The sequence below is a fragment of the Dermochelys coriacea genome, chromosome 3, assembly GCF_009764565.3.
Source record: "Dermochelys coriacea isolate rDerCor1 chromosome 3, rDerCor1.pri.v4, whole genome shotgun sequence".
NCBI lineage: Eukaryota > Metazoa > Chordata > Testudines > Dermochelyidae > Dermochelys > Dermochelys coriacea.
Window position 1 is genome coordinate 755,879 of NC_050070.1, and position 22,114 is coordinate 777,992.

The 22,114-nt window shown below is 51.9% G+C and overlaps 1 protein-coding gene across 4 annotated transcripts in view; it reads right to left on the reverse strand.

The window, feature by feature from the left end:
• The window catches only part of SNX17 (sorting nexin 17), a 28,212-nt gene extending 6,823 nt beyond the window's left edge, over positions 1-21,389 (reverse strand). The window contains exons 1-4 of one of the 4 annotated variants that reach the window (XM_043509925.1): positions 21,315-21,389; positions 7,062-7,136; positions 6,195-6,312; positions 299-363 (exon numbers count right to left, since the gene is read on the reverse strand). In XM_043509925.1, the coding sequence (XP_043365860.1) occupies positions 299-363; positions 6,195-6,312; positions 7,062-7,136; positions 21,315-21,374 (318 nt within the window). In that variant the 5' untranslated portion in view covers positions 21,375-21,389. Of the gene's footprint in view, positions 1-298; positions 364-6,194; positions 6,313-7,061; positions 7,137-8,037; positions 8,225-21,314 lie in introns of those variants that run through there. The other 3 variants (XM_043509924.1, XM_038394692.2, XM_043509926.1) reach the window with 3 other exon arrangements.
• Positions 21,390-22,114: the final 725 nt, after the last annotated feature.

A 22,114-nucleotide genomic window follows, 5' to 3' on the forward strand; every position in this document is an offset into this window, starting at 1 on the left:
CCTATGGCCTCTCTGTGTCACGCACTGGGGCGGACTCCCCGAATACCTGGCCGGTGTGGGCCTCTCTGCCGGGAGCCTCCGTGGGTTGAGGCAGGTGGGCTGGAGCCCAGGGGCTAGGAGGCAGTGAGACTGCACGGCTGACCCCAGAAGAAGAGTGAGTGTCCAGGGGGTCTGTCTCACTGCAAGGTCCCCCCTACCGACTGTGGGAGCTGGGTGTAGCCCCTACCCCATGGAGCCCTGACACCCCCCACTGCCGCAGCCAGCCGCCCCCTGCGCCCCTTCCTCTGCCCCTGCTCACCTGCTGCGCTTTGCGCAGGAAGCTGTTGAAGGTCTCACTGCCTCCCAGCACTGGGTCCTGCCGCACTGAGGGTGGAACAAACCCAGAGTCAGGCGGCACATCCAGAACCCGGCCCAGAGAGAGCCCCCCCAGGACGCCCCCCCTGCCCAGAGAGTGCCGCAACTCCCCCCGCCCCAGAGACGCCCCCCCGCCGCCCTGTGAAACCCAGCCCAGAGAGAGCCAGACACTCCTCCCTGGAACGCCACCCTGGCCCCCGAATTCTCACCCTTCATCCCCCCATGTTACACCACACACCCAGAGAGCTCACCCCTGAACCCTCACCGAAATCCCCAACCCTCCATGGTACCCCACACACCCAGAGACAACCCCCTGAGCTCTCACGGAACCCCGACCCACCTTGGTACCCCACACTCCCAGAGAGCACCTCCAATCCTTCACAGACCTCCCTGACCCTCCTTGGTACCCCACACTCCCAGAGACAACCCCGAGCTCTCACGGAACCCCCGACCCACCTTGGTACCCCACACTCCCAGAGAGCACCTCCAATCCTTCACAGACCTCCCTGACCCTCCTTGGTACCCCACACTCCCAGAGACAACCCCGAGCTCTCACGGAACCCCCGACCCACCTTGGTACCCCACACTCCCAGAGAGCACCTCCAATCCTTCACAGACCTCCCTGACCCTCCTTGGTACCCCACACTCCCAGAGAGCACCCCCGGCCCCTCATGGACTCCCCCAACCCCCATGGTACCTCAAATACCCAGAGAGCACCCCCCATCTCCCATGGAACCCCCAGCACTGAGAGCACAAACCGACACATGCACATGGACTATGAATCTGGGAATTTTTAGTAATGATTTTATGAAGCCTGTGCGTGCCTCAGTTTCCCCAGTGTGCAGCACTGTTTCCCAACAGGTGGGAAGGTCTGGGGGCAGGTGAAGACACAGGTGTGGATGGCGCCTGGCGGCCTGGGCCCTTAAGTCCCATCTCCATGCAGCTCTTGAGAAGAGAAGGGCAGATCCACGGCCAGGACGTGGACACCTGGCAACCAACCACCATGGATGGTCCCACCCCTCCGCAGGGGGCTGAGCTACATCCCCCAGCTTGGGAACAAAGGCCCGGTGGGGAGGGGCTAAGAAACCAGATATTCTAGGGATAACAGAAACATGGTGGAATAGTAGTCATGACTGGACTACAGGTATTGAAGGGTATGTGCTGTTTAGGAAAGACAGAAACAAAGGTAAAGGGGGTGGAGTAGCATTGTATATCAATGATGAGGTAGAATGTAAAGAAATAAGAAGCGATGCAATGGATAAGACGGAGTCCGTCTGGGCAAAAATTACATTGGGGAAGAAAACTAGTAAAGCCTCTCCTACGATGGTGCTTGGGGTGTGCTATAGACCTCCGGGATCTAATTTGGTTATGGATAGAGCCCTCTTTAATGTCTTTAATCAAGTAAATACTAATGGAAACTGCGTGATCATGGGAGACTTTAACTTCCCAGATATAGACTGGAGGACCAGTGCTAGTAATAATAATAGGGCTCAGATTTTCCTAGATGCGGTAGCGGATGGATTCCTTCATCAAGTAGTTGCTGAACCGACTAGAGGGGATGCCATTTGAGATTTAATTTTGGTGAGTAGCGAGGACCTCATAGAAGAAATGGTTGTAGGGGACAATCTTGGCTCAAGTGATCATGAGCTATTTCAGTTCAAACTAAATGGAAGGATTAACAAAAATAAATCTGCAACTAGGGTTTTTGATTTCAAAAGGGCTGACTTTCAAAAATTAAGGAAATTAGTTAGGGAAGTGGATTGGACTGAAGAATTTAAATCAAAGCTGCAGAAGCTATCGGAAGCCTGTATCCCAAGAAAGGGGAAAAAATTCATAGGCAGGAGTTGTAGACCAAGCTGGATGAGCAAGCATCTTAGAGAGGTGATTTAGAAGAAGCAGAAAGCATACAGGGAGTGGAAGATGGGAGGGATCAGCAAGGAAAGCTACCTAATTGAGGTCAGAACATGTAGGGATAAAGTGAGACAGGCTAAAAGTCGAGTAGAGTTGGACCTTGCAAAGGGAATTAAAACCAATAGTAAAAGGTTCTATAGCCATATAAATAAGAAGAAAACTAAGAAAGAAAAAGTGGGGCCGCTAAACACTGAGGATGGAGTGGGGGTTAAAGATAATCTAGGCATGGCCCAATATCTAAACAAATACTTTGCCTCAGCCTTTAATAAGGCTAAAGAGGATCTTAGGGATAATGGTAGCATGACAAATGGGAATGAGGATATGGAGGTAGATATTACCATATCTGAGGTAGAAGCGAAACTGAAACAGCTTAATGGGACTAAATCGGGGGGCCCAGATAGTCTTCATCCAAGAATATTAAAGGAATTGGCACCTGAAATTGCAAGTCCATTAGCAAGAATTTTTAATGAATCTGTAAACTGAGGAGTAGTACCGAATGATTGGAGAATTGCTAATATAGTTCCTATTTTTAAGAAAGGAAAAAAAAGGGATCCGGGTAACTACAGGCCAGTTAGTTTGACATCTGTAGTATGCAAGGTCCTGGAAACAATTTTGAAGGAGAAATTAGTTAAGGACATTGAAGTCAATGGTAAATGGGACAAAATACAACATGGTTTTACAAAAGGTAGATCGTGCCAAACCAACCTAATCTCCTTTTTTGAAAAGGTAACAGATTTTTTAGATAAAGGAAATGCAGTGGATCTAATTTACCTAGATTTCAGTAAGGCATTTGATACCGTGCCACATGGGGAATTATTAGTTAAATTGGAGAAGATGGGGATCAATACGAACATCAAAAAGTGGATAAGGAATTGGTTAAAGGGGAGACTGTAACGGGTCCTACTGAAAGGCGAACTGTCAGGCTGGAGGGAGGTTACCAGTGGAGTTCCTCAGGGATCGGTTTGGGGACCAATCTTATTTAATCTTTTGATTACTGACCTTGGCACAAAAAGTGGGAGTGTGCTAATAAAGTTTGCAGATGATACAAAGCTGAGAGGTATTGCCAATTCGGAGAAGGATAGGGATATTATACAGGAGGATCTGGATGACCTTGTAAACTGGAGTAATAGTAATAGGATGAAATTTAATAGTGAGAAGTGTAAGGTTATGCATTTAGGGATTAATAAGAATTTCAGTTATAAATTGGGGATGCATCAATTAGAAGTAACGGAAGAGGAGAAGGACCTTGGGGTACTGGTTGATCATAGGATGACTATGAGCTGCCAATGTGATATGGCTGTGAAAAAAGCTAATGCGGTTTTGGGATGCATCAGGAGAGGCATTTCCAGTAGGGATAAGGAGGTTTTAGTACCGTTATACAAGGCACTGGTGAGACCTCACCTAGAATACTGTGTGCAGTTCTGGTCTCCCATGTTTAAAAAGGATGAATTCAAACTGGAGCAGGTACAGAGAAGGGCTACTAGGATGATCCGAGGAATGGAAAACTTGTCTTATGAAAGGAGACTTAAGGAGCTGGGCTTGTTTAGCCTAACTAAAAGAAGGTTGAGGGGAGATATGATTGCTCTCCTATATTTATCCCTCTGATATATTTATAGAGATGGAGAGGAATTATTTAAGCTCAGCACCAATGTGGACACAAGAACAAATGGGTATAAACTGGCCACCAGGAAGTTTAGACTTGAAATTAGTTGAAGGTTTCTATCCATCAGAGGAGTGAAGTTTTGGAATAGCCTTCCAAGGGAAGCAGTGGGGGCAAAAGATCTATCTGGTTTTAAGATTCTACTCGATAAGTTTATGGAGGAGATGGTATGATGGGATAATGGGATTTTGGTAAGTAATTGATCTTTGAATATTCAGGGTAAATAGGCCAAATCCCCTGAGATGGGATATTAGATGGGTGGGATCTGAGTTACCCAGGAAAGAATTTTCTGTAGTATCTGGCTGGTGAATCTTGCCCATATGCTCAGGGTTTAGCTGATTGCCATATTTGGGGTGGGAAGGAATTTTCCTCCAGGGCAGATTGGAGAGGCCCTGGAGGTTTTTCGCCTTCCTCTGTAGCATGGGGCACGGGTCACTTGAGGGAGGATTCTCTGCTCCTTGAAGTCTTTAAACCATGATTTAAGGACTTCATTAGCTCAGACATGGGTGAGGTTTTTCATAGGAGTGGGTGGGTGAGATTCTGTGGCCTGCGCTGTGCAGGAGGTCGGACTAGATGATCAGAATGGTCACTTCTGACCTTAATATCTATGAATCTATAAGTGTGGGCTGTGGGGAGCACTCAGGGGCACCTCGGAGTCTGACAAAGGAGATCGGACAGATGGAGGGGACAGAGCTTGTACCCCGGGGGTCACTGCAGCTGGGCTGGGCGCCTGCTGCCAGGAACGGACTCTGCTGGAACCTTCACTTCTCTGGGCAACCCCAGGGCTGCCTGTGCCATGTGCCAGGCCACGGATACACCCGCGCTGGCTGGGTGTCCCTGCAGATACTGGCTGGGGGGTGCTGCTCCCCCAGATGGGACACGTCTCCCCCAGGGTCTGTCCCAGACTCGCTGCCCGGAGCTCCCGGGGTGGGGCAGGGGGCTGCAGGCCCAGGGGCCCAGTCTCAGGAGGTGGTGAGGGCGCATGGCTCACCCTGGGGGAAGAGCGAGACCCCGGGGGACCTGGGTCACTGCAGGCCCCTCCCAGAGACTGTTCCCAGGCTGGGGCATATGATCCCACAGGGTCATGGATGACACACACACATGCCCACCTCTGCCAGCCTGAGGTATAGGAGGGCTGCTACTGGGCCATGAAGCCAAGGAAAGCCAGGCCGGGCTGCCCAGAGTCAGCCGCTGTGAGTGGTCATAGAATCATAGAATCATAGAATATCAGGGTTGGAAGGGACCCCAGAAGGTCATCTAGTCCAACCCCCTGCTCAAAGCAGGACCAAGTCCCAGTTAAATCATCCTAGCCAGGGCTTTGTCAAGCCTGACCTTAAAAACCTCTAAGGAAGGAGATTCTACCACCTCCCTAGGTAACGCATTCCAGTGTTTCACCACCCTCTTAGTGAAAAAGTTTTTCCTAATATCCAATCTAAACCTCCCCCATTGCAACTTGAGACCATTACTCCTCGTTCTGTCATCTGCTACCATTGAGAACAGTCTAGAGCCATCCTCTTTGAAACCCCCTTTCAGGTAGTTGAAAGCAGCTATCAAATCCCCCCTCATTCTTCTCTTCTGCAGACTAAACAATCCCAGCTCCCTCAGCCTCTCCTCGTAAGTCATGTGCTCTAGACCCCTAATCATTTTTGTTGCCCTTCGCTGTACTCTTTCCAATTTATCCACATCCTTCTTGTAGTGTGGGGCCCAAAACTGGACACAGTGCTCCAGATGAGGCCTCACCAGTGTCGAATAGAGGGGAACGATCACGTCCCTCGATCTGCTCGCTATGCCCCTACTTATACATCCCAAAATGCCATTGGCCTTCTTGGCAACAAGGGCACACTGCTGACTCATATCCAGCTTCTCGTCCACTGTCACCCCTAGGTCCTTTTCCGCAGAACTGCTGCCGAGCCATTCGGTCCCTAGTCTGGTCACCTAATGGCCCAGGCTTGGTTCCACGCTTGGAGAGATGCCCCAAGCCAAGCAGGGCTCAGCTAGAGCTGATGGAGTGTGACACCCAGCCAGTCTCTGGGCACAGGTGTTCGCTGGCAGTGATGGCAGCGCACCCGGCCAGAACCTCTGCAGCGAGGTCTGTGCCAGTGGTGGTGTGAGGAGCAGAGCGATCAGCCCTCTCAGTGCAGCTCTCCGCCCAGCAGTGCTCTGGGGCCTGGGAGGGTAGGTGCTGGGACCTGCAGGCAGCTCTCCGCCCAGGCCATGTGCACACACTGGCTGCTGCCAGCCGCTGAGGGCTCTCTGCCTGCCCACTCACCGGCCTGCATGTATTTCTCCAGCTGCTCTCGCCTCTGCTCCACCTCCGCCGGGGTGAGGGTGAAGATCTTCTTTGGAGGAAAGGCGGGCACCACGTTGGCCCCATACTCTTTCCTTAGCTGGAAGGAGAGCACAGAACACTGAGACGCCCCAGGGGCACGCCTGGACAGACCCATAGGCCGCCCATCGCCCCCTGGCCTGAGTCTTCCCCACCCTTTCCTGGGGCATAGGGAGCATCCTCCAAACCGGAGACGCGGATGGGATGGCATCTAACTCCACTGCCCCAAACATGAGGGAGAGCCCATCCCTCTAAGCGCCCAGGACCCCGAGAGATGGCTCATCAAGGCACCACGAGGGAACACTGTGCCCACCCGGGAGACGTAGAGACGCACGGCCCAGCGCTGTGAAGCCCAGGCTGTAAGTGCCTCACGCGGCAGCAGCACTCCCAGCTCAGACAGCCCAGAGCGGCCCTGCAGACTGCGACAGCCCTTTCTACACGCAGCAGGGAGCAGTTTGTGGGGACCGGGGCTCTGGGGCTGGCAGGGGACTGTGCCAGGGCTGCCCAGGAGCCACCTCAGACAGCTCCTGCCCTGTGCGGAGCCAGGAATGGCTGATTCTCAGCAGCTCAGCTCAGCTCAGCTTCCCCCCCGACCACCCTTAGAGTCCAGCCTCCACGTGGGCCAGACTCTTCTCCTCCTGCAAGGGAAGGGGGGCCGGAGATGTCAGCAGGGCACTGGGCACCTGCCCAGCAGGAATGACTGGTGCTGAGGGAGGGAGCGGCTGCCGGGGAGCTCAGGGCTGTTCTTGGCTGGTGGGGAGCAGAGGACAGACCTGCCCTCCTGGCTGCGGCAGGCAGGGAGCGACTCACCTGTTCATGCAGGCCCAGCAGCTGGCTGTAGCGCACCCGGCAGTGCAGCACGCCGTTCACGTGGATGTTATAGGCCTGCAGGGGGAAAGTAACCCCTCAATCACAGCCAGCCCCCAGCAGAGGGGCTGAGAACGCCCATCTGGGGCACCGCCAGGAGCGGAGCTGGGGAGCCCTGAAGGGGGCAGGGAACCCGCCAAGGACGGAGAGGGGAGGAGAGACCCCAGCGCCCCCCGAGCAGGGGGAGGTGTTTGTGGAAGAGGCAGCACTTGCCCGTGACCTGGCACGGGCGCTGTGGGAGGGCACTGCCCTGCGCCCGCTCCCGATGGGTTCTGCCCTGCCCAGCCCCCAGGCACACGTCAGGCCTCCCAGGCAGGGCCGAGCGGAGGGCCGCAGGGAGTCTGGTTTGAAGTTGGGACGCCCCCCCAGGCCGAGGCCCTGTACTAGCCCCACAGAGCCCACGTGGGTTTTGTTGTGGTACAGCAGCTGGCCACCAACTCCTGCTCAGCCCCAGCAGTCGTTACAGAGTTAGCAGGCACAGCACCCTCCAGGAGATGGGGCTCGGCTGTGGGGCAGCACAGTGAGGGCTGCAGCCCGGGCCAGGTATCTCTGGGGGAGGGGCAGCAGGTGTGGAGGCAAAGCTTGGGGAGGGGCGAGTGTGGACCCTGGGGGTGGAGGCAGACCCAGCAGAGCGGGACTAGGAGCTGGACTCCTCAGGGCAATCCTGACGGGTTGGGAGTCACCTGGGGGACTTCAGAACATCTAAGGCCAGAAGGGACCAACCCATCACCCCACCTGATGCCTGCACTGCGCTGGGCAGAGATCCCCCCACCCCCGGTGAGCCATGCACCCACTCATGAGGCCTGGGGAGCCACAGCAGAGCTGCTGGCAGGCACAGCACCGCTGGCCATGAAGCCTCCAAGGGTGGGAGAGCCGCCCTGTTGCGATGGCGAATGCCCCTCCCCAGTAACACTGGCACCTCTGGTCCTGCCTTGGCCCGGCAGAGCGAAGATCTGCCTGCTCCGAGACTCTCCCCCACAGAGGTACTTGGAGCCAGCATCACATGCACCCCCCTTCCCTTGGCCCCTAGCGCTGGAAACTCCACCCCCAGGAAGCAGCGGCTTTGCCTGACACCATCCAGTCCCCAGCATGGGGCTCCTGGTTCCCTCCCTCTAGCTGGGCAGGGACACACACACACACACACACTCTCTCTCTCTCTCCCCTCCCCACCCTCCCTCCCTCCGCCAGAGAAGTCAGATGCCTGAGGAGGGAGAATTGGCAGGCTAATGCCACACAGGCCTTTCCAGGGGCTTGCCAACTCCGTGACTGCCCCTGGGAGAGCGGGGCAGGGCTGCCTGAAGACAGGCTTGTGAGAGAACAGAAAAGGACTCATCCCTTAGCAGCAGCTGCTGACTCAGGAGGTGATTACGCCCTTTGCTTGTTTGCTCTCCCATTCCAGGTTTAGAATGCTAAGGCCCACGCTGTGCAGAGCTGTCCCCTTTAATCCCCAGGACACTGCTGGCGTGGACGGCACTGAGCCTTCGCTGCTGGTGGACAGCCAGGTAGCCAAACCACAAAGCAGCAGGACCACATACAAGGACAATGCTATTTAAATAAATATATAACTGGGAAAAAGGAGAACAAAATAGCAATCAACATAGATTAGAAATTATGGCATGTACAAAACTGATAAGGGAAGCTAAAGACATCATGGAGAAATCCATGGCTGGCAGAGTAAGCACCAGTGTTCCCTCTAGTTTTTCCCCACACATGCGGAATGAATTTTGTTATGTGCACCAATATAGAGGTGATGTGTGGGGCTCAGGGGTTCAGAGAGTGGGAGGGGGCTCGATGCTGGGGTAGAGGCGTTGGGGGGTGAGGGCTCTAGCTGGGGTGCAGTCCCTAGAGTCAGGCTGGGGATGAAGGGTTTGGGGTGCAGGCTGCTCCGGGGCTACAACAGGGAGGGAGAGAGAGAGAGAGAGAGGACTACTCCCAAGCTCTCTCTCCCCACAGCACCTCCTAGTCTGGGGGAGGGGGAGGGGAGAGGCATCTCCCCCCACCGCAGCCCTGAGCACGTGTGCGGCGCTTAATAGACTCCTGCGCAGCCACACAGCTTGGAGGGAATTTAGGTAACAACAAAAGGAAGGAAGGGTTCTTTGTTTTAATCTGTCAGGAATAAAAATCCTACCAATGGTACAGGCCCATTATTAGATGGGGAAAATGTGAATAATGCTGCAGGAAAGCCAGGAATGTTCAACTTCTGCATTTGGAAAGAAGCAGGATGAGGTACTCCAGTCATATCACAAGGATGAAGAAGTTACAGAGACCAAAATTTAATTAAATTCAATATCCTTGTGACGGAAAAATTCCCAAGAAGCCCACCACAGTAGCATTTCATTTCAAAAAGGGGAACCACACAAAAATGAGGAAGTCAGTGGGGCCACAGGATGTTCCAAGTGCCTAAAGTGGCACTCAAGGGAGACAAGGCCATTGTGGAGAAGCTAAATGAATTCTTTGCATTGGTCTTCACTGCGGAAAACGTGGTGATGATTCCCACACTTTTGCCATTCTTTTTAGGTGACAAATCAGAGGAACTGTCCCAGATTGAAGGCTCAATAGAGAAGGGTTTGGAACAAATTAAAAAGTATCAAGTCACTAGGACCAGACAGCATTCACCCAAAAGTGCTGAAGAAACTCAAATATGAAACTGCCGAAAAAATAACCATGGTATTGCTTAAATTAACCTGTGCACCAGGTGACTGGAGGATAGTTAATGTGATGCTGTTTTTAAAAAGGGTTCCAGAGGTGATCCTGGCAATTACAGACCAGTGAGCCTGACTTCAGTACCAGGCAAATTGGCTGAAACTATCGCAAAGAACAGAATTATCAGACACAGGTGAACGTAATATGCTGGAGAAGATTCAATACAGCTTTTGTAAAGGGAAATCCTGCCTCGCCAATTTATTAGAATTCTTTGAGAGGGTCAACAAGCATGTGGACAAGGGTGAACCAGTGGATATAGCATACTTGGACTTTCAGAAAGCCTTTGACAAGATCCCTCACCAAAGGCTCTTGAGCAAAGTAAGCAGTCATGGGATAAGAGGGAAGGTCCTCTCATGGATCAGTAATTGGTTAAAAAACAGGAAACAGAGGCTAGGAATAAATGGTCAGTTTTCACAACTCAGAGAGGTAAACAGCAGGGTCTCCCAAGGCTCTGTACTGTGATAAATGCTGTTCAACGTATTCATAAATGATCCTGAAAAAGGGGTGAACAATGAGGTGGAAAAATTTGCAGAAGACAAAATTACTCCAGATAGTTAAGTCCATAGCTGACTGCAAAGAGTTACAAAGGGACCTCACAAAACTGGATGACTAGGCAATAAAATGGCATATGAAATTCAGTGTTGGTAAATGCAAAGTAATGCACATTGGAAAACATAATCCCAACTCTACATATACAATGATGGGGTCTAAATTAGCTGTTTCCACTCAAGAAAGATCTTGGAGTCACTGTGGACAGTTCTCTGAAAACATCCCCTCAATGTGCAGCAGCAGTCAAAAAAGCAAACAGGATGTTAGGAAATGGATATACAAGAAGACAGTAAATAACACAATGCCACTATATAAATCCATGGTACGCCCCCATCTTGAATATTGCATGAAGATCTGGTCGCCCAGCTCAAAAAAGATCTATTGGAATTGGAAAAAGTACAGAGAAAGGCAACAAAAATATTTAGAGGGATGGAACAACTTCCCAGCTGAGGAGAGATGAATAAGACTGGGACCGTTCAGCCAGGCAAAGAGACAACGAAGGGGGGAATAGGATGGAGGTCTATAAAATCATAACTGGGGTGGAGCAAGTGAATAAGGACGTGTCATTTACCTCTTCACTTAACACACGAACTGGGGGTCACCCTATTAAATTAGTAGGCAGCACATTTAAAAGAAACATGAAGTATTTCTTCACACAACACAAGAACGGCCAGACTGGCTCAGACCAAAGGTCCATCCAGCCCAGTATCCTGTCTTCTGATGGTGGCCAATGCCAGGTGCTTCAGAGGGAATGAACAGAGCACAGTTAACCTGTGGAACTCATTGCTAGGGGATGTTGTGAAGGCCAAAAGTATAAGAGAGTTAAAAAAAAAAAAAAAAGATAATTTCATGGCGGACAGGTCCATCAATGGCTATTAGGCAAGATGTTCAGGATACAACCCCATGCTTCGGTGTCCCCTAACCACTGACTGCCAGAACCTGGGACTGGACAACAGGGCCTGGATCACGTGATCATAAAATATCAGGATTGGAAGGGACCTCAGGAGGTCATCTAGTCCAACCCCCTGCTCAAAGCAGGACCAAGTCCCAGTTAAATCATCCCAGCCAGGGCTTTGTCAAGCCGGGCCTTAAAAACCTCAAAGGAAGGAGTTTCCACCACCTCCCTAGGGAACCCATTCCAGGGCTTCACCACCCTCCTAGTGAAAAAGTTTTTCCTAATATCCAACCTAAACCTTCCGCACTGCAACTTATCATAGAATCATAGAATATCAGGGTTGGAAGGGACCCCAGAAGGTCATCTAGTCCAACCCCCTGCTCAAAGCAGGACCAAGTCCCAGTTAAATCATCCTAGCCAGGGCTTTGTCAAGCCTGACCTTAAAAACCTCTAAGGAAGGAGATTCTACCACTTGAGAACTTGAGACCATTGCTCCTTGTTCTCTCATCTGCTACCACTGAGAACAGTCTATTTCAGGTAGTTGAAAGCAGCTATCAAATCCCCCCTCATTCTTCTCTTCCGCAGACTAAATAATTCCAGTTCCCTCAGCCTCTCCTCATAAATCATGTGTTCCAGTCCCCTAATCATTTTTGTTGCCCTCCGCTGGATGATTTCCAATTTTTCCACATCCTTCTTGTAGTGTGGGGCCCAACACTGGACACAGTGCTCCAGATGAGGCCTCACCAATGTCGAATAGAGGGGAATGATCACGTCCCTCAATCTGCTGGCAATGCCCCTACTTATACATCCCAAAATGCCATTGGCCTTCTTGGCAACGAGGGCACACTGTTGACTCATATCCAGCTTCTCGTCCACTGTAACCCATACGTCCTTTTCTGCAGAACTGCTGCCGAGCCACTCGGGGCATGTTCAATGGGCAGGAGGTTCCCACCCTGGTCTGTGGTCCCAGCCTGCAAGCACATGCCAGGCTCTGCTCCCTCCCCTGGCCTGGAATCCCGAATGACGGGCAGGCACAAGAGCAGCACCACAGCCTTCAGGTCTGGAACAGCTCGAGGGGTCCTCGCCTGAGCTCTGGGGCACCACAGCCCAACAGCAGGCCCTGGAGCTCCAAACCCCTTTCCCAAGCTAGCTGGGGCAGTGCACGCGGCCTACCACGGGCCAGACGTGTACAGCGAGACTGCCCTCCCCCTCCCTGGCAGAGCTGGAGGGAGAGCACCTTGGCTGGGAAGCAGGGACTGCGGGGGACCGAGGAAGGTGGGGAGAGGGACCGCTCACTCCACGGTCAGGCCCGCTTGGTCTCTGCTACACCCTCCAGACACTGGGACCTGCCAAGTCTGCTGTGGGGCGACTCGCCCTCCCCGGGGTCCCAGCACAGAGGCAGCGAGGAGCTGCACCACGCAGCTGATGCGGATATGGCCCTGCCTGGAATACCAACTAGGAGCTGGGGGATCCACAGGGAGGCCGAGCTCCAGAGGCTGGCTCGGATCACAGCCCTGCCTGATGCAATCCCAGCACTAACACAGGGCCCAGGGGACAAGAGCAGGGAGGAGGGACAGTGAACAGTGTAGGCTGGGATCAGCTACAGTACTGCTGGGCAGTGTGACCTTAAGGCCTCCTTCCCTCTAGCCCTAGCCACAGCTCCAGTCACCAAATCCATGGGGAACCCTGCCAACGAGGCAGAAACTTTGCAGGATGGGAGGCAATTCCCCAGCAGGGCTCACAGCCTGGCTGTGCAGAGCCCTGCACCAAGGGCTCACTGCCAGCCCCAAGGGGAAAGGCACCCCCACACCAGGCAGCCTCCTTGCCCTCCCCACACAGAGCCTCTCTGCAGTGGCACAGGGACCTCTGGGCAGCTCCTCAACCGGGAGATGTACCAGCACAGACACATGGTGCATGGGGACGAGAGAGGGCATCCTTCTGCCCCCAGAACAAGGGCAAGCAGCGGCTGTGCTCACTGGCATGTGGGAGCAAAGCCATGCTGCAGCCTGGCAGCAAACAGGCCAAGGAGAGCCTCTGCCCCCCCGAGGGGAGGGGGTGTGTGAGTGAGGGCAACCCCACAGAGGGCTCAGAGACAAGGGCTGAGGCCTCAAACGGTCCTTGGCACTCCCTGCGGAGTCAAAGTGCCCCAGAGGCAATGGGCTCCTGGGGGCCAGAGGCTCTGGGGTTTCTGCTGCCACCCAGGCTATGCCATGGAGCTGACCTGGTGGATCTCAGCAGGCCGCTGGGAGCTGTGGCTGCGTGGAAGGGTCCGTGTGCAGCTGGCAGGCTAGATCGCGCCAGTTCACTGAGGCTGACAGCAGAGTCCTTAGGCTCTGGAATTCAATTTGCTTCAAGGTGGGGGAATCCCTCACTCTCACAGATCTTGGGAGACAGGCCAGTCCTCACTTACGGACAGCCCACCAACCTGAAGCAAATACTCACCAGCAACCACACAGCACACAACAAAAACACCAACCCAGGAACCAAACTCTGCAACAAACCCTGGTGCCAACTCTGTCTGCATATCTATTCAAGGGACACCATCATAGGACCCAACCACATCAGCGGCACTATCAGAGGCTCGTTCACCTGCACATCTACCAATGTGATATCTGCCATCATGTGCCAGCAACACCCCTCTGCCATGTACATTGGCCAAACCGGACAGTCTCTATGCAAAAGAATAAATGGACACAAATTGGACATCAGGAATTATAACATTCAAAAACCAGTAAGAGAACACTTCAGTCTCCCTGGACCTCAATAACAGACCTAAAAATGGCAGTTCTTCAACAAAAAAAACTTCAAAAACAGATTCCAACGTGAAACTGCAGAACTGGAATTAATTTGCAAATTGGCAGCATCAAATTAGGCCTGAATAAAGACTGAGTGGATGGGTCACTACAAAAACCAATTTCCCCCATACTAATTTCCCCTTACTGTTACTCACACCTTCTTGTCAACTGTTTGAAATGGGCCACTCTCATTACCACTACAAAAGTAATTTTTCCTCCCTTGGTATCCTACTGTTAATTGAATTGGCTCATTATACTGACCTCCCACTTGGTAAGACAACTCTCATCTTTTAATGTGCTGTGTATTTAAAACTACTACTGTATTTTCCACTCCATGCATCTGATGAAGTGGGTTTTAGCCCACGAAATCTTATGCCCAAATAAATTTGTTAGTCTCCAAGGTGCCACAAGGACTCCTCATTGTTTTTGTCGATACAGACGAACATGGCTCCCCCTCTGAAACCTTGCTCAATTTTTGTGACCTCCCCTTTGTGATAAGTGTGATGCTGGCAGACCAGCTCATGCAGCAGCGTATTCATGTCAATTTACTGGTGTATTAGGATAGATCCAAGTGATAACTGGGTTAGTGTATTGGGCGTTTAAACTTCATAAAACTAAGGGGATATTACACGCATTGTTTTTACTTATCTGTGTCTGTCCTAATATAATAGCAACATGGGACTTCGGGACACAACCATTTACACTGTAAATGCCCTCGGAACTGAACAACTCACAAGCCAGCAAAGACGCCTTGGGGAATGCTAAGGAAGGACTCTCAGAAAAGGTGCTAATTCTAAAGCAAATGGCTATGGTGTGTGACAATGGGAGGTCAGAGACTCAAAGCGCATTGCTCCTTGCTCATCCTAATCAAAGGAAAAGCTCCCCATGGTAGAGAAATGGTCAGCTTGTCTTCTGCCAGAAGATGATATAAGAACGAATGCAAAGGAAGATCCCTCATTTCTGGACTATTTGGATTCTTACAGGGAAATGCACTAGATGCAAAGCGGAGATACCCAGCCCCTGAAATACTTTTGGGAAACTGGCGGTTTATTACGTCACTGCCACCATTCGGTGTTACAGACTGACTCACCTGTGCAGATATTGTTCCTGCTTTAACCTCTCAGTAACTCTTATTTGTTTCCTCTTAGCTAATTAGTAAGTTTACTATAGAATTGGCTGCCAGCGTTGCCTTTGGTGCAAGATCCAGAGTGCCAATTGACCTGGGTAAGTGACTGGTCTCTTGGGACTGGGAGAAACCTGATGTGTTTGATTTTTGGTTTCAGTGCCCATTATCACAAAGTTCTGTTTGTCTCGGTGGGAGATAGGCTGGAGACTCTTAGGTCTTGTCTACACTGCGATGTTGTCAACAAAACTTTTTTCCACCAAATGCATCCGATGAAGTGAGCTGTAGCTCACGAAAGCTTATGCTCTAATAAATTTGTTAGTCTCTAAGGTGCCACGGGTACTCCTTTTCTTTTTGCGAATACAGACTAACACGGCTGCTACTCTGAAACAAAACTTTTGTTTTTCACAGGTACTTAAAAAAAGCCCCCCCCCATGAACGACAAAAGTTTTGCCGACGCTAGTGGCAGTGTGAACGTGGCTTTGTCGGCAGGAGTGCCCTCCGGCTGACAAAGCTAACACCGCTTGCGGGGCTGGAAGTATTTATTTGGCAACAGTGCCAACAAAATACCAATATAGCGTTTACACACACTGACTTTTAGCGACAAGACTATGTCAACACAGCCTTGTTGCTAAAAGCTGCGTAGTGTAGATAAGCCCTAAGATAGGCTGGAGGGGACTGTCTGTTGCTGAAATCTAATTACAGAACACACCATCCACTTGGGGTACCTGCTCTGTTTCTGACAGGCTGCCCTGAGGTCGGCACTCACAGCTAGGAGTCACTCCAGACAGCATGGCAATAACATATCACGCTCTGGCCAGCCCAGTGCAATAGTCAGGCATCTGCAGGCCTATCAGGGTGGAAACCGTGGGATGCCCCTCCATTCTCAGCTTAAGAACATAAGAGCTGCCAAACAGGGTCAGATCCTAGACCAGCGTTCTGCCTCCAACAGTGGCCTGTACCAGAGCTTCAGAGGGAGCATACAGAACAGCACGATTTTTGAGAGAGCCACACATCTTCTCCTCCCAGCTTCTGGCATGCAGAGGTTTAGGGTCACCCCAAGCACAGGGTTGTGTCCCTGACTATCTTGGCCAGTAGCCAATAGCCTAGCCTCCATGAACTTATCTAGTTCACTTTGAAACCCACCTATACTTTTGGCCAGCATAAGAACCCATAGCAATGAGTTCCACAGGTTAATTGTGTGTTATATGAAGTAATACTTCCTCTTGTTTGTATGTCATAGACTTGCTCTCTATTAATTTCATCAGGTGACCCCGGCTTTGTATTGTGGGAAAGGGTAAATAACATGCCTGGTGTGGAGACAGCGAACAGAGAAATGATTTTCTAGACCTCTATTATCCCCCCTTTGTCTTCTCTTTTCTAAGATGAACAGCTCTCTCCACATATGGATCATCTCTGTTGCCCTTCTCCGAACCTCTTCCAGTTCTACTATCCTGTAGATGGGGAGACCAGAGCTGGACACAGTATTCAAGGTGTGGGAGTATCACACATGTATATAGTGGCATTAGGATATTTTCTATGGCTTCCTAACATTGTTAGCCTTTTATACCGCTGTTGCGCATTGGGCTGAAGTTTTCAGAGAACTATTCACGTTGACTCCAAGATCTATTATCGTCTGCAAGCTCAGCCATTTCACTGTTCACTCTTTTAACCAGATAATTAATGAATATGTTGAACAGCACTGATCCCAGTACAGATACATAGGGGACTGCATTGCTCACTGCTCTCCATTGTGAAAACTGACCATTTATTCATACTCTTTGTTCCCTATCTTTTAACCAGTTACTGATCCATAAGAGGACGTCCCCTGATATCCCATGACTGCTCAGTTTACTTAAGGTTTCAGAGTAGCAGCCATGTTAGTCTGTATCCACAAAAAGAACAGGAGTACTTGTGGCACGTTCAAGACTAACAAATTTATTAGAACATAAGCTTTTGTGGGCTACAGCCCACTTCATTGGATGCATAGAATGGAACATATAATAAGAAAAGATATCTATATCTATACACACACGCACACAGAGCGAATATGAAAAGGTGGAGTAAGAGGCTAAAGAGTCTTTGGTGAGAGATCACATCAAAGGCTTTCTGAAAATCCAAGTACACTCTAGCCACTGGAAAACCCTTCTCTACATGCTTGTTCACGCACTCAGAAAATTCTGACAGATGGGTGAGGCAGGATTTCCCTTTACAAAAGCCCTGCTGACTCTTCCCCAACAAATCATGTTCATCTCAGTGTCTGATCATTCTTTTTTTTTACTACAGTTTCAACCAACGTGCCCAGTAGGCTCACCAGCCTGGAAGTGCTAGGATCACCTCTGGAGCTCTTTTTAGAAAATCAGTGTCACAGTCGCTACGCTCCAGTCACATGGCCCAGCAGCGGATTTAAGTGACAGATTGCATACCACAGTTAGGAGTTCTGCAATTTCACATCCGAGTTCCTTCAAAATCCTTGGCAGATGTCATCTGCTCCTGGTGACTGATTACTATTTAATGTATCAATTTGTACTAAAACATTCTATTGACATGCCTGTTTGGCAGGCTTCTTGCTTCTGATGTACTTTAAAAAATCCTCACTGGGAATTTTTGCATCTTTGGCATGTTGCTTCTCAATTCTTTCTTGGCCTGCCTTATTACACTTTTATACTTAACCTGCCAGAGTTTGCTTTCCTTCCTGTTCACCTCACTAGGATCAGACTTTTAGAGTTGAAAGGATGCCTTTTCGCCTCTAATGGCCTCTACTATTCGGCTGTTAAGCCATGGTGGCATTCTTCTCGTCCTCTCATTGTCTTTTCTCCTTTGGGGCACCCATTATGCTGAGCCAGTACTATGGCCTTTTAAGTAGCTTGCAGGCATGTAACTCTTGTGTGCAGGGGCACACCCTCACTCAGGTAGAGGAGGCTAGCAGGCTCCCTGGGCTCAATCAGCGCTAACCAGGCCAAGAGGTGGGGGGAGCTTAACAAGGGAAAAGCGTGAACAGGAAGAAGACAGCTGTACATCAGAGACTGCTGACCACAGAGACAGATCAGTCAAGAGGGACACAGTTGCAGGCCTCATCACCCCTGAAGTGAATGGACCAGCTAAAAGGTTGGGTGCCCCCAAGAGGAGGGGCTGAAGGTAGACCCCAATTAAAAACACTCTACCAGCTGAGAAGCCAAGCCCCATAAGGGCAAACCCAAAAAACTGCAAAAAGAGAGATCACCACTGCCTTTACTTGGATTCCCACTCTCTCAAGGGAGGGGCAGAGTAACGGGATCCTTGTTTGTTTGGAGAACCCCTGGTGTGGTACAAACAGGGGCAGGACATAACAACTGAAATCGGGGTCTAGTGGGGACTTGGAAGCCATGAACCTTGCCACTGCTCCTTTTAATTTCCGGTCTAATAAAATGGGGAGCACAAGGGGCCAGGGCGGTGTGGCACAAGGGGCCCGGAGCATTTGTGTGCCACTGACAGCCCCTGCCCGCCCACCCACCCACTGACCTCCAGGGTGCGAGCTGATCCACTTTCCTGCTCTGCCCAAGGCACAAGCAGTTGAGATTCTGGAGAGAACGGCGCTGCTCTCCTATGGTACCCAGCCCCAGGTCTAGTCCTGGCAGGTGACCACAACACCGGGCAACAAACAATGGCCCCAATGCAGTTGGAGAGAGGAAGCCTCTGTCCCCAGGTAAGTGAGTCCCAGAGTGTTTTACCATGGCTATCGCTCCCCTGTGAACATGTGTGAAAACCGCAGGCTGCCCCATCTTCACTGGGAGTTCACCTTGGGCTAGCAAACCCGTGGTAAGAACATACCTTCCTCCAGCACATGGACACAGCTTTCCGGTGCACAGCCACAGTGGGCTCACTGCTGCAGCTGGCCTACCACACTTATAAGCACTACTCCCTCTCACCCACACAGGTAGCCCATTGCCCACCGGCACAAGCCACAGGAAACAGCAGGGCTGGCATTCAGCATCCTGGCCACCCCCCACATCAGCTCCCCAACTCCAGTCCCCAGCACAGCCCACAAAACTGCCAACAGCTATGGAGGTGCCCAGGGCTCCCTGCCTCTCTCCCCGAGCAGCCCTCAGGGAGTCCCCGTTTCAGGGCACACTGCTGCTTGTGCAGTTGATGCCTTGCAGCATGAAGTCTGGCGAGAGCTCTGCACTGATCAAACAGGACCAGGTGCAAAGAAGAGCTCCTAGGATGATCAGGGAAATGGAGGGCCTCTGTGCTGAGAGGAGACTGGCCTGGATTAGCCGAGCCAAAGGCAGGCTGAGCAGGGATGGGATTGCTCTCTCCACGTCCAGCAGGGCAGTACACACCAGGGAGGGAGAAGAGCTGCTGAAGCTAAAGGTCAATGCTGGCCCAAGAACAAACAGAGATAAACCAGCCGCGAGGACACAGGCTAGCGCTGAGGAGTGAGGCTCTGGGACCCAGTTAGCTCTCCTGCTCCACTGGTTTGAAAATGGCTTTTGGCAAGTTTATAAGCAGGATAACATGAGGGGGCTGCCTGTGCTAGCAGGGACTGGCCACGATCACACACACACACACACACCCCCTCCCGGAGCTCCTGCGATGCACCGAGCCCCACCCCGGCACACTCACGGCACAGCTTGTGCAGTGCAACACAGGCAGGCGGCAATGGCTGGCAGGGGCAGGGCACGCAGCCCCGGCCGTGCCAACCCCACAGGCAGGAGGAGGTGACACCCCGACCCAAACCCAACGCTCGTCGTCACGTTCAGTCACGTTCGGGTCAGGTTGCAGAGCTCTGCCGTGAGGAGCCACTGAGCGACCCCTGCTGAGCTAGGGACCCCGCTCAATCCTGCGCAGCTGGAGGCTGAGCCTCGTGGGGGACGGGGACTATCACACCCCTCCAGCCCCACAAACAGTGGGAAAGGCAAGAAAGAGCCAAAGCAGCTGAGTACGAGCTGATTTCATTCCCCGAGCTCCCAGCACTCCCCCCACAGCACAGCCCAGGGAGCCTTTGCCAAGTGGCAGCCTGCGGTCAGAGATGCACTATAAGGTGGGTAGAAAGCTGGCTAGATTGTCGGGCTCAACGGGTAGTGATCAATGGCTCCATGTCTAGTTGGCAGCCGGTGTCAAGTGGAGTGCCCCAGGGGTCGGTCCTGGGGCCCGTTTTGTTCAATATCTTCATAAATGATCTGGAGGATGGTGTGGATTGCACTCTCAGCAAATTTGCGGATGATACTAAACTGGGAGGAGTGGTAGATACGCTGGAGGGGAGGGATAGGATACAGAAGGACCTAGACAAATTGGAGGATTGGGCCAAAAGAAATCTAATGAGGTTCAATAAGGATAAATGCAGGGTCCTGCACTTAGGATGGAAGAATCCAATGCACCGCTACAGACTAGGGACCGAATGGCTCGGCAGCAGTTCTGCGGAAAAGGACCTAGGGGTGACAGTGGACGAGAAGCTGGATATGAGTCAGCAGTGTGCCCTTGTTGCCAAGAAGGCCAATGGCATTTTGGGTTGTATAAGTAGGGGCATAGCGAGCAGATCGAGGGACGTGATCGTTCCCCTCTATTCGACACTGGTGAGGCCTCATCTGGAGTACTGTGTCCAGTTTTGGGCCCCACACTACAGGAAGGATGTGGATAAATTGGAAAGAGTACAACGAAGGGCAACAAAAATGATTAGGGGTCTAGAGCACATGACTTATGAGGAGAGGCTGAGGGAGCTGGGATTGTTTAGTCTGCAGAAGAGAAGAATGAGGGGGGATTTGATAGCTGCTTTCAACTACCTGAAAGGGGGTTTCAAAGAGGATGGCTCTAGACTGTTCTCAATGGTAGCAGATGACAGAACGAGGAGTAATGGTCTCAAGTTGCAATGGGGGAGGTTTAGATTGGATATTAGGAAAAACTTTTTCACTAAGAGGGTGGTGAAACACTGGAATGCGTTACCTAGGGAGGTGGTAGAATCTCCTTCCTTAGAGGTTTTTAAGGTCAGGCTTGACAAAGCCCTGGCTAGGATGATTTAACTGGGGCTTGGTCCTGCTTTGAGCAGGGGGTTGGACTAGATGACCTTCTGGGGTCCCTTCCAACCCTGATATTCTATGATTCTATGATTCTATGGCTCTGTGTCTAGAGTCAGCCCCTCAGCCACCACACACCAGGGCACAGCGTGAAAACTCGGCCGGGGCACCAGACGCCCAGGAAGCTGCCAAATCCATTGCCTCAGACAGTCTGCTCCCCTGCTCCAGGCCCTGCTCCTCCAATGAGCAGCCAAGCAGGGAGGGCGTTCACACTCCAGCTCAACAAAACAGGAAGTTGGGGGCTGGCTGCCAGGTCCTGAGCCAGGCTGTGTGCTCCAGCCCCTCAGAGAGGCAGCACAAATCCCTCCCTCCAAGCAGCAAGCCACTGGGGCCATGTAGCGGTAGAGGGTGCCCTGCCCAGACCTGGACACCAGCACCCCCCATGGAGGCCAGGCAGGGCTGGACTGTCCCGCACGGCTCCTCACAACACACAGCAGCTGCATCTTTAAGTCAGCTCCTGCAGAGCGGCAGCCAGAGAAGAGTGCAGGAAACCTGGGGAAAGGGTCAGGGGAGGAACTCAGCGCGGGACCTGCCTTCACACTGCCCTATCCCCGTAGCAGGCCAGCGGTTTTGCCCCTACGGGCCAGGCTAGGAGCTACAGCTGGGGCAGTTCCGGTGCCCTCCCTGAGCTCTTTCTAAGGGCCCTTTGGAGCACCGCCCTCCCTGGACGCAGGCAGGGCTGAGACAGCGCAGCTATCTGGCGGCGGGGAGGAGGAAGAGGTTTGCGAGGGAGGGACTCAGCCCCTCCCAGAACGGGGAGCAACCCGGTGGATTCCAAATAAAAAAGAACTAAACCCAGCCGAGGCCTCAGCAGAGACCCCAGCATGGCCCCTCGCTGCCCCCAGGCCAGGAACACTGTGGGGCTGCGCCCCATGTGG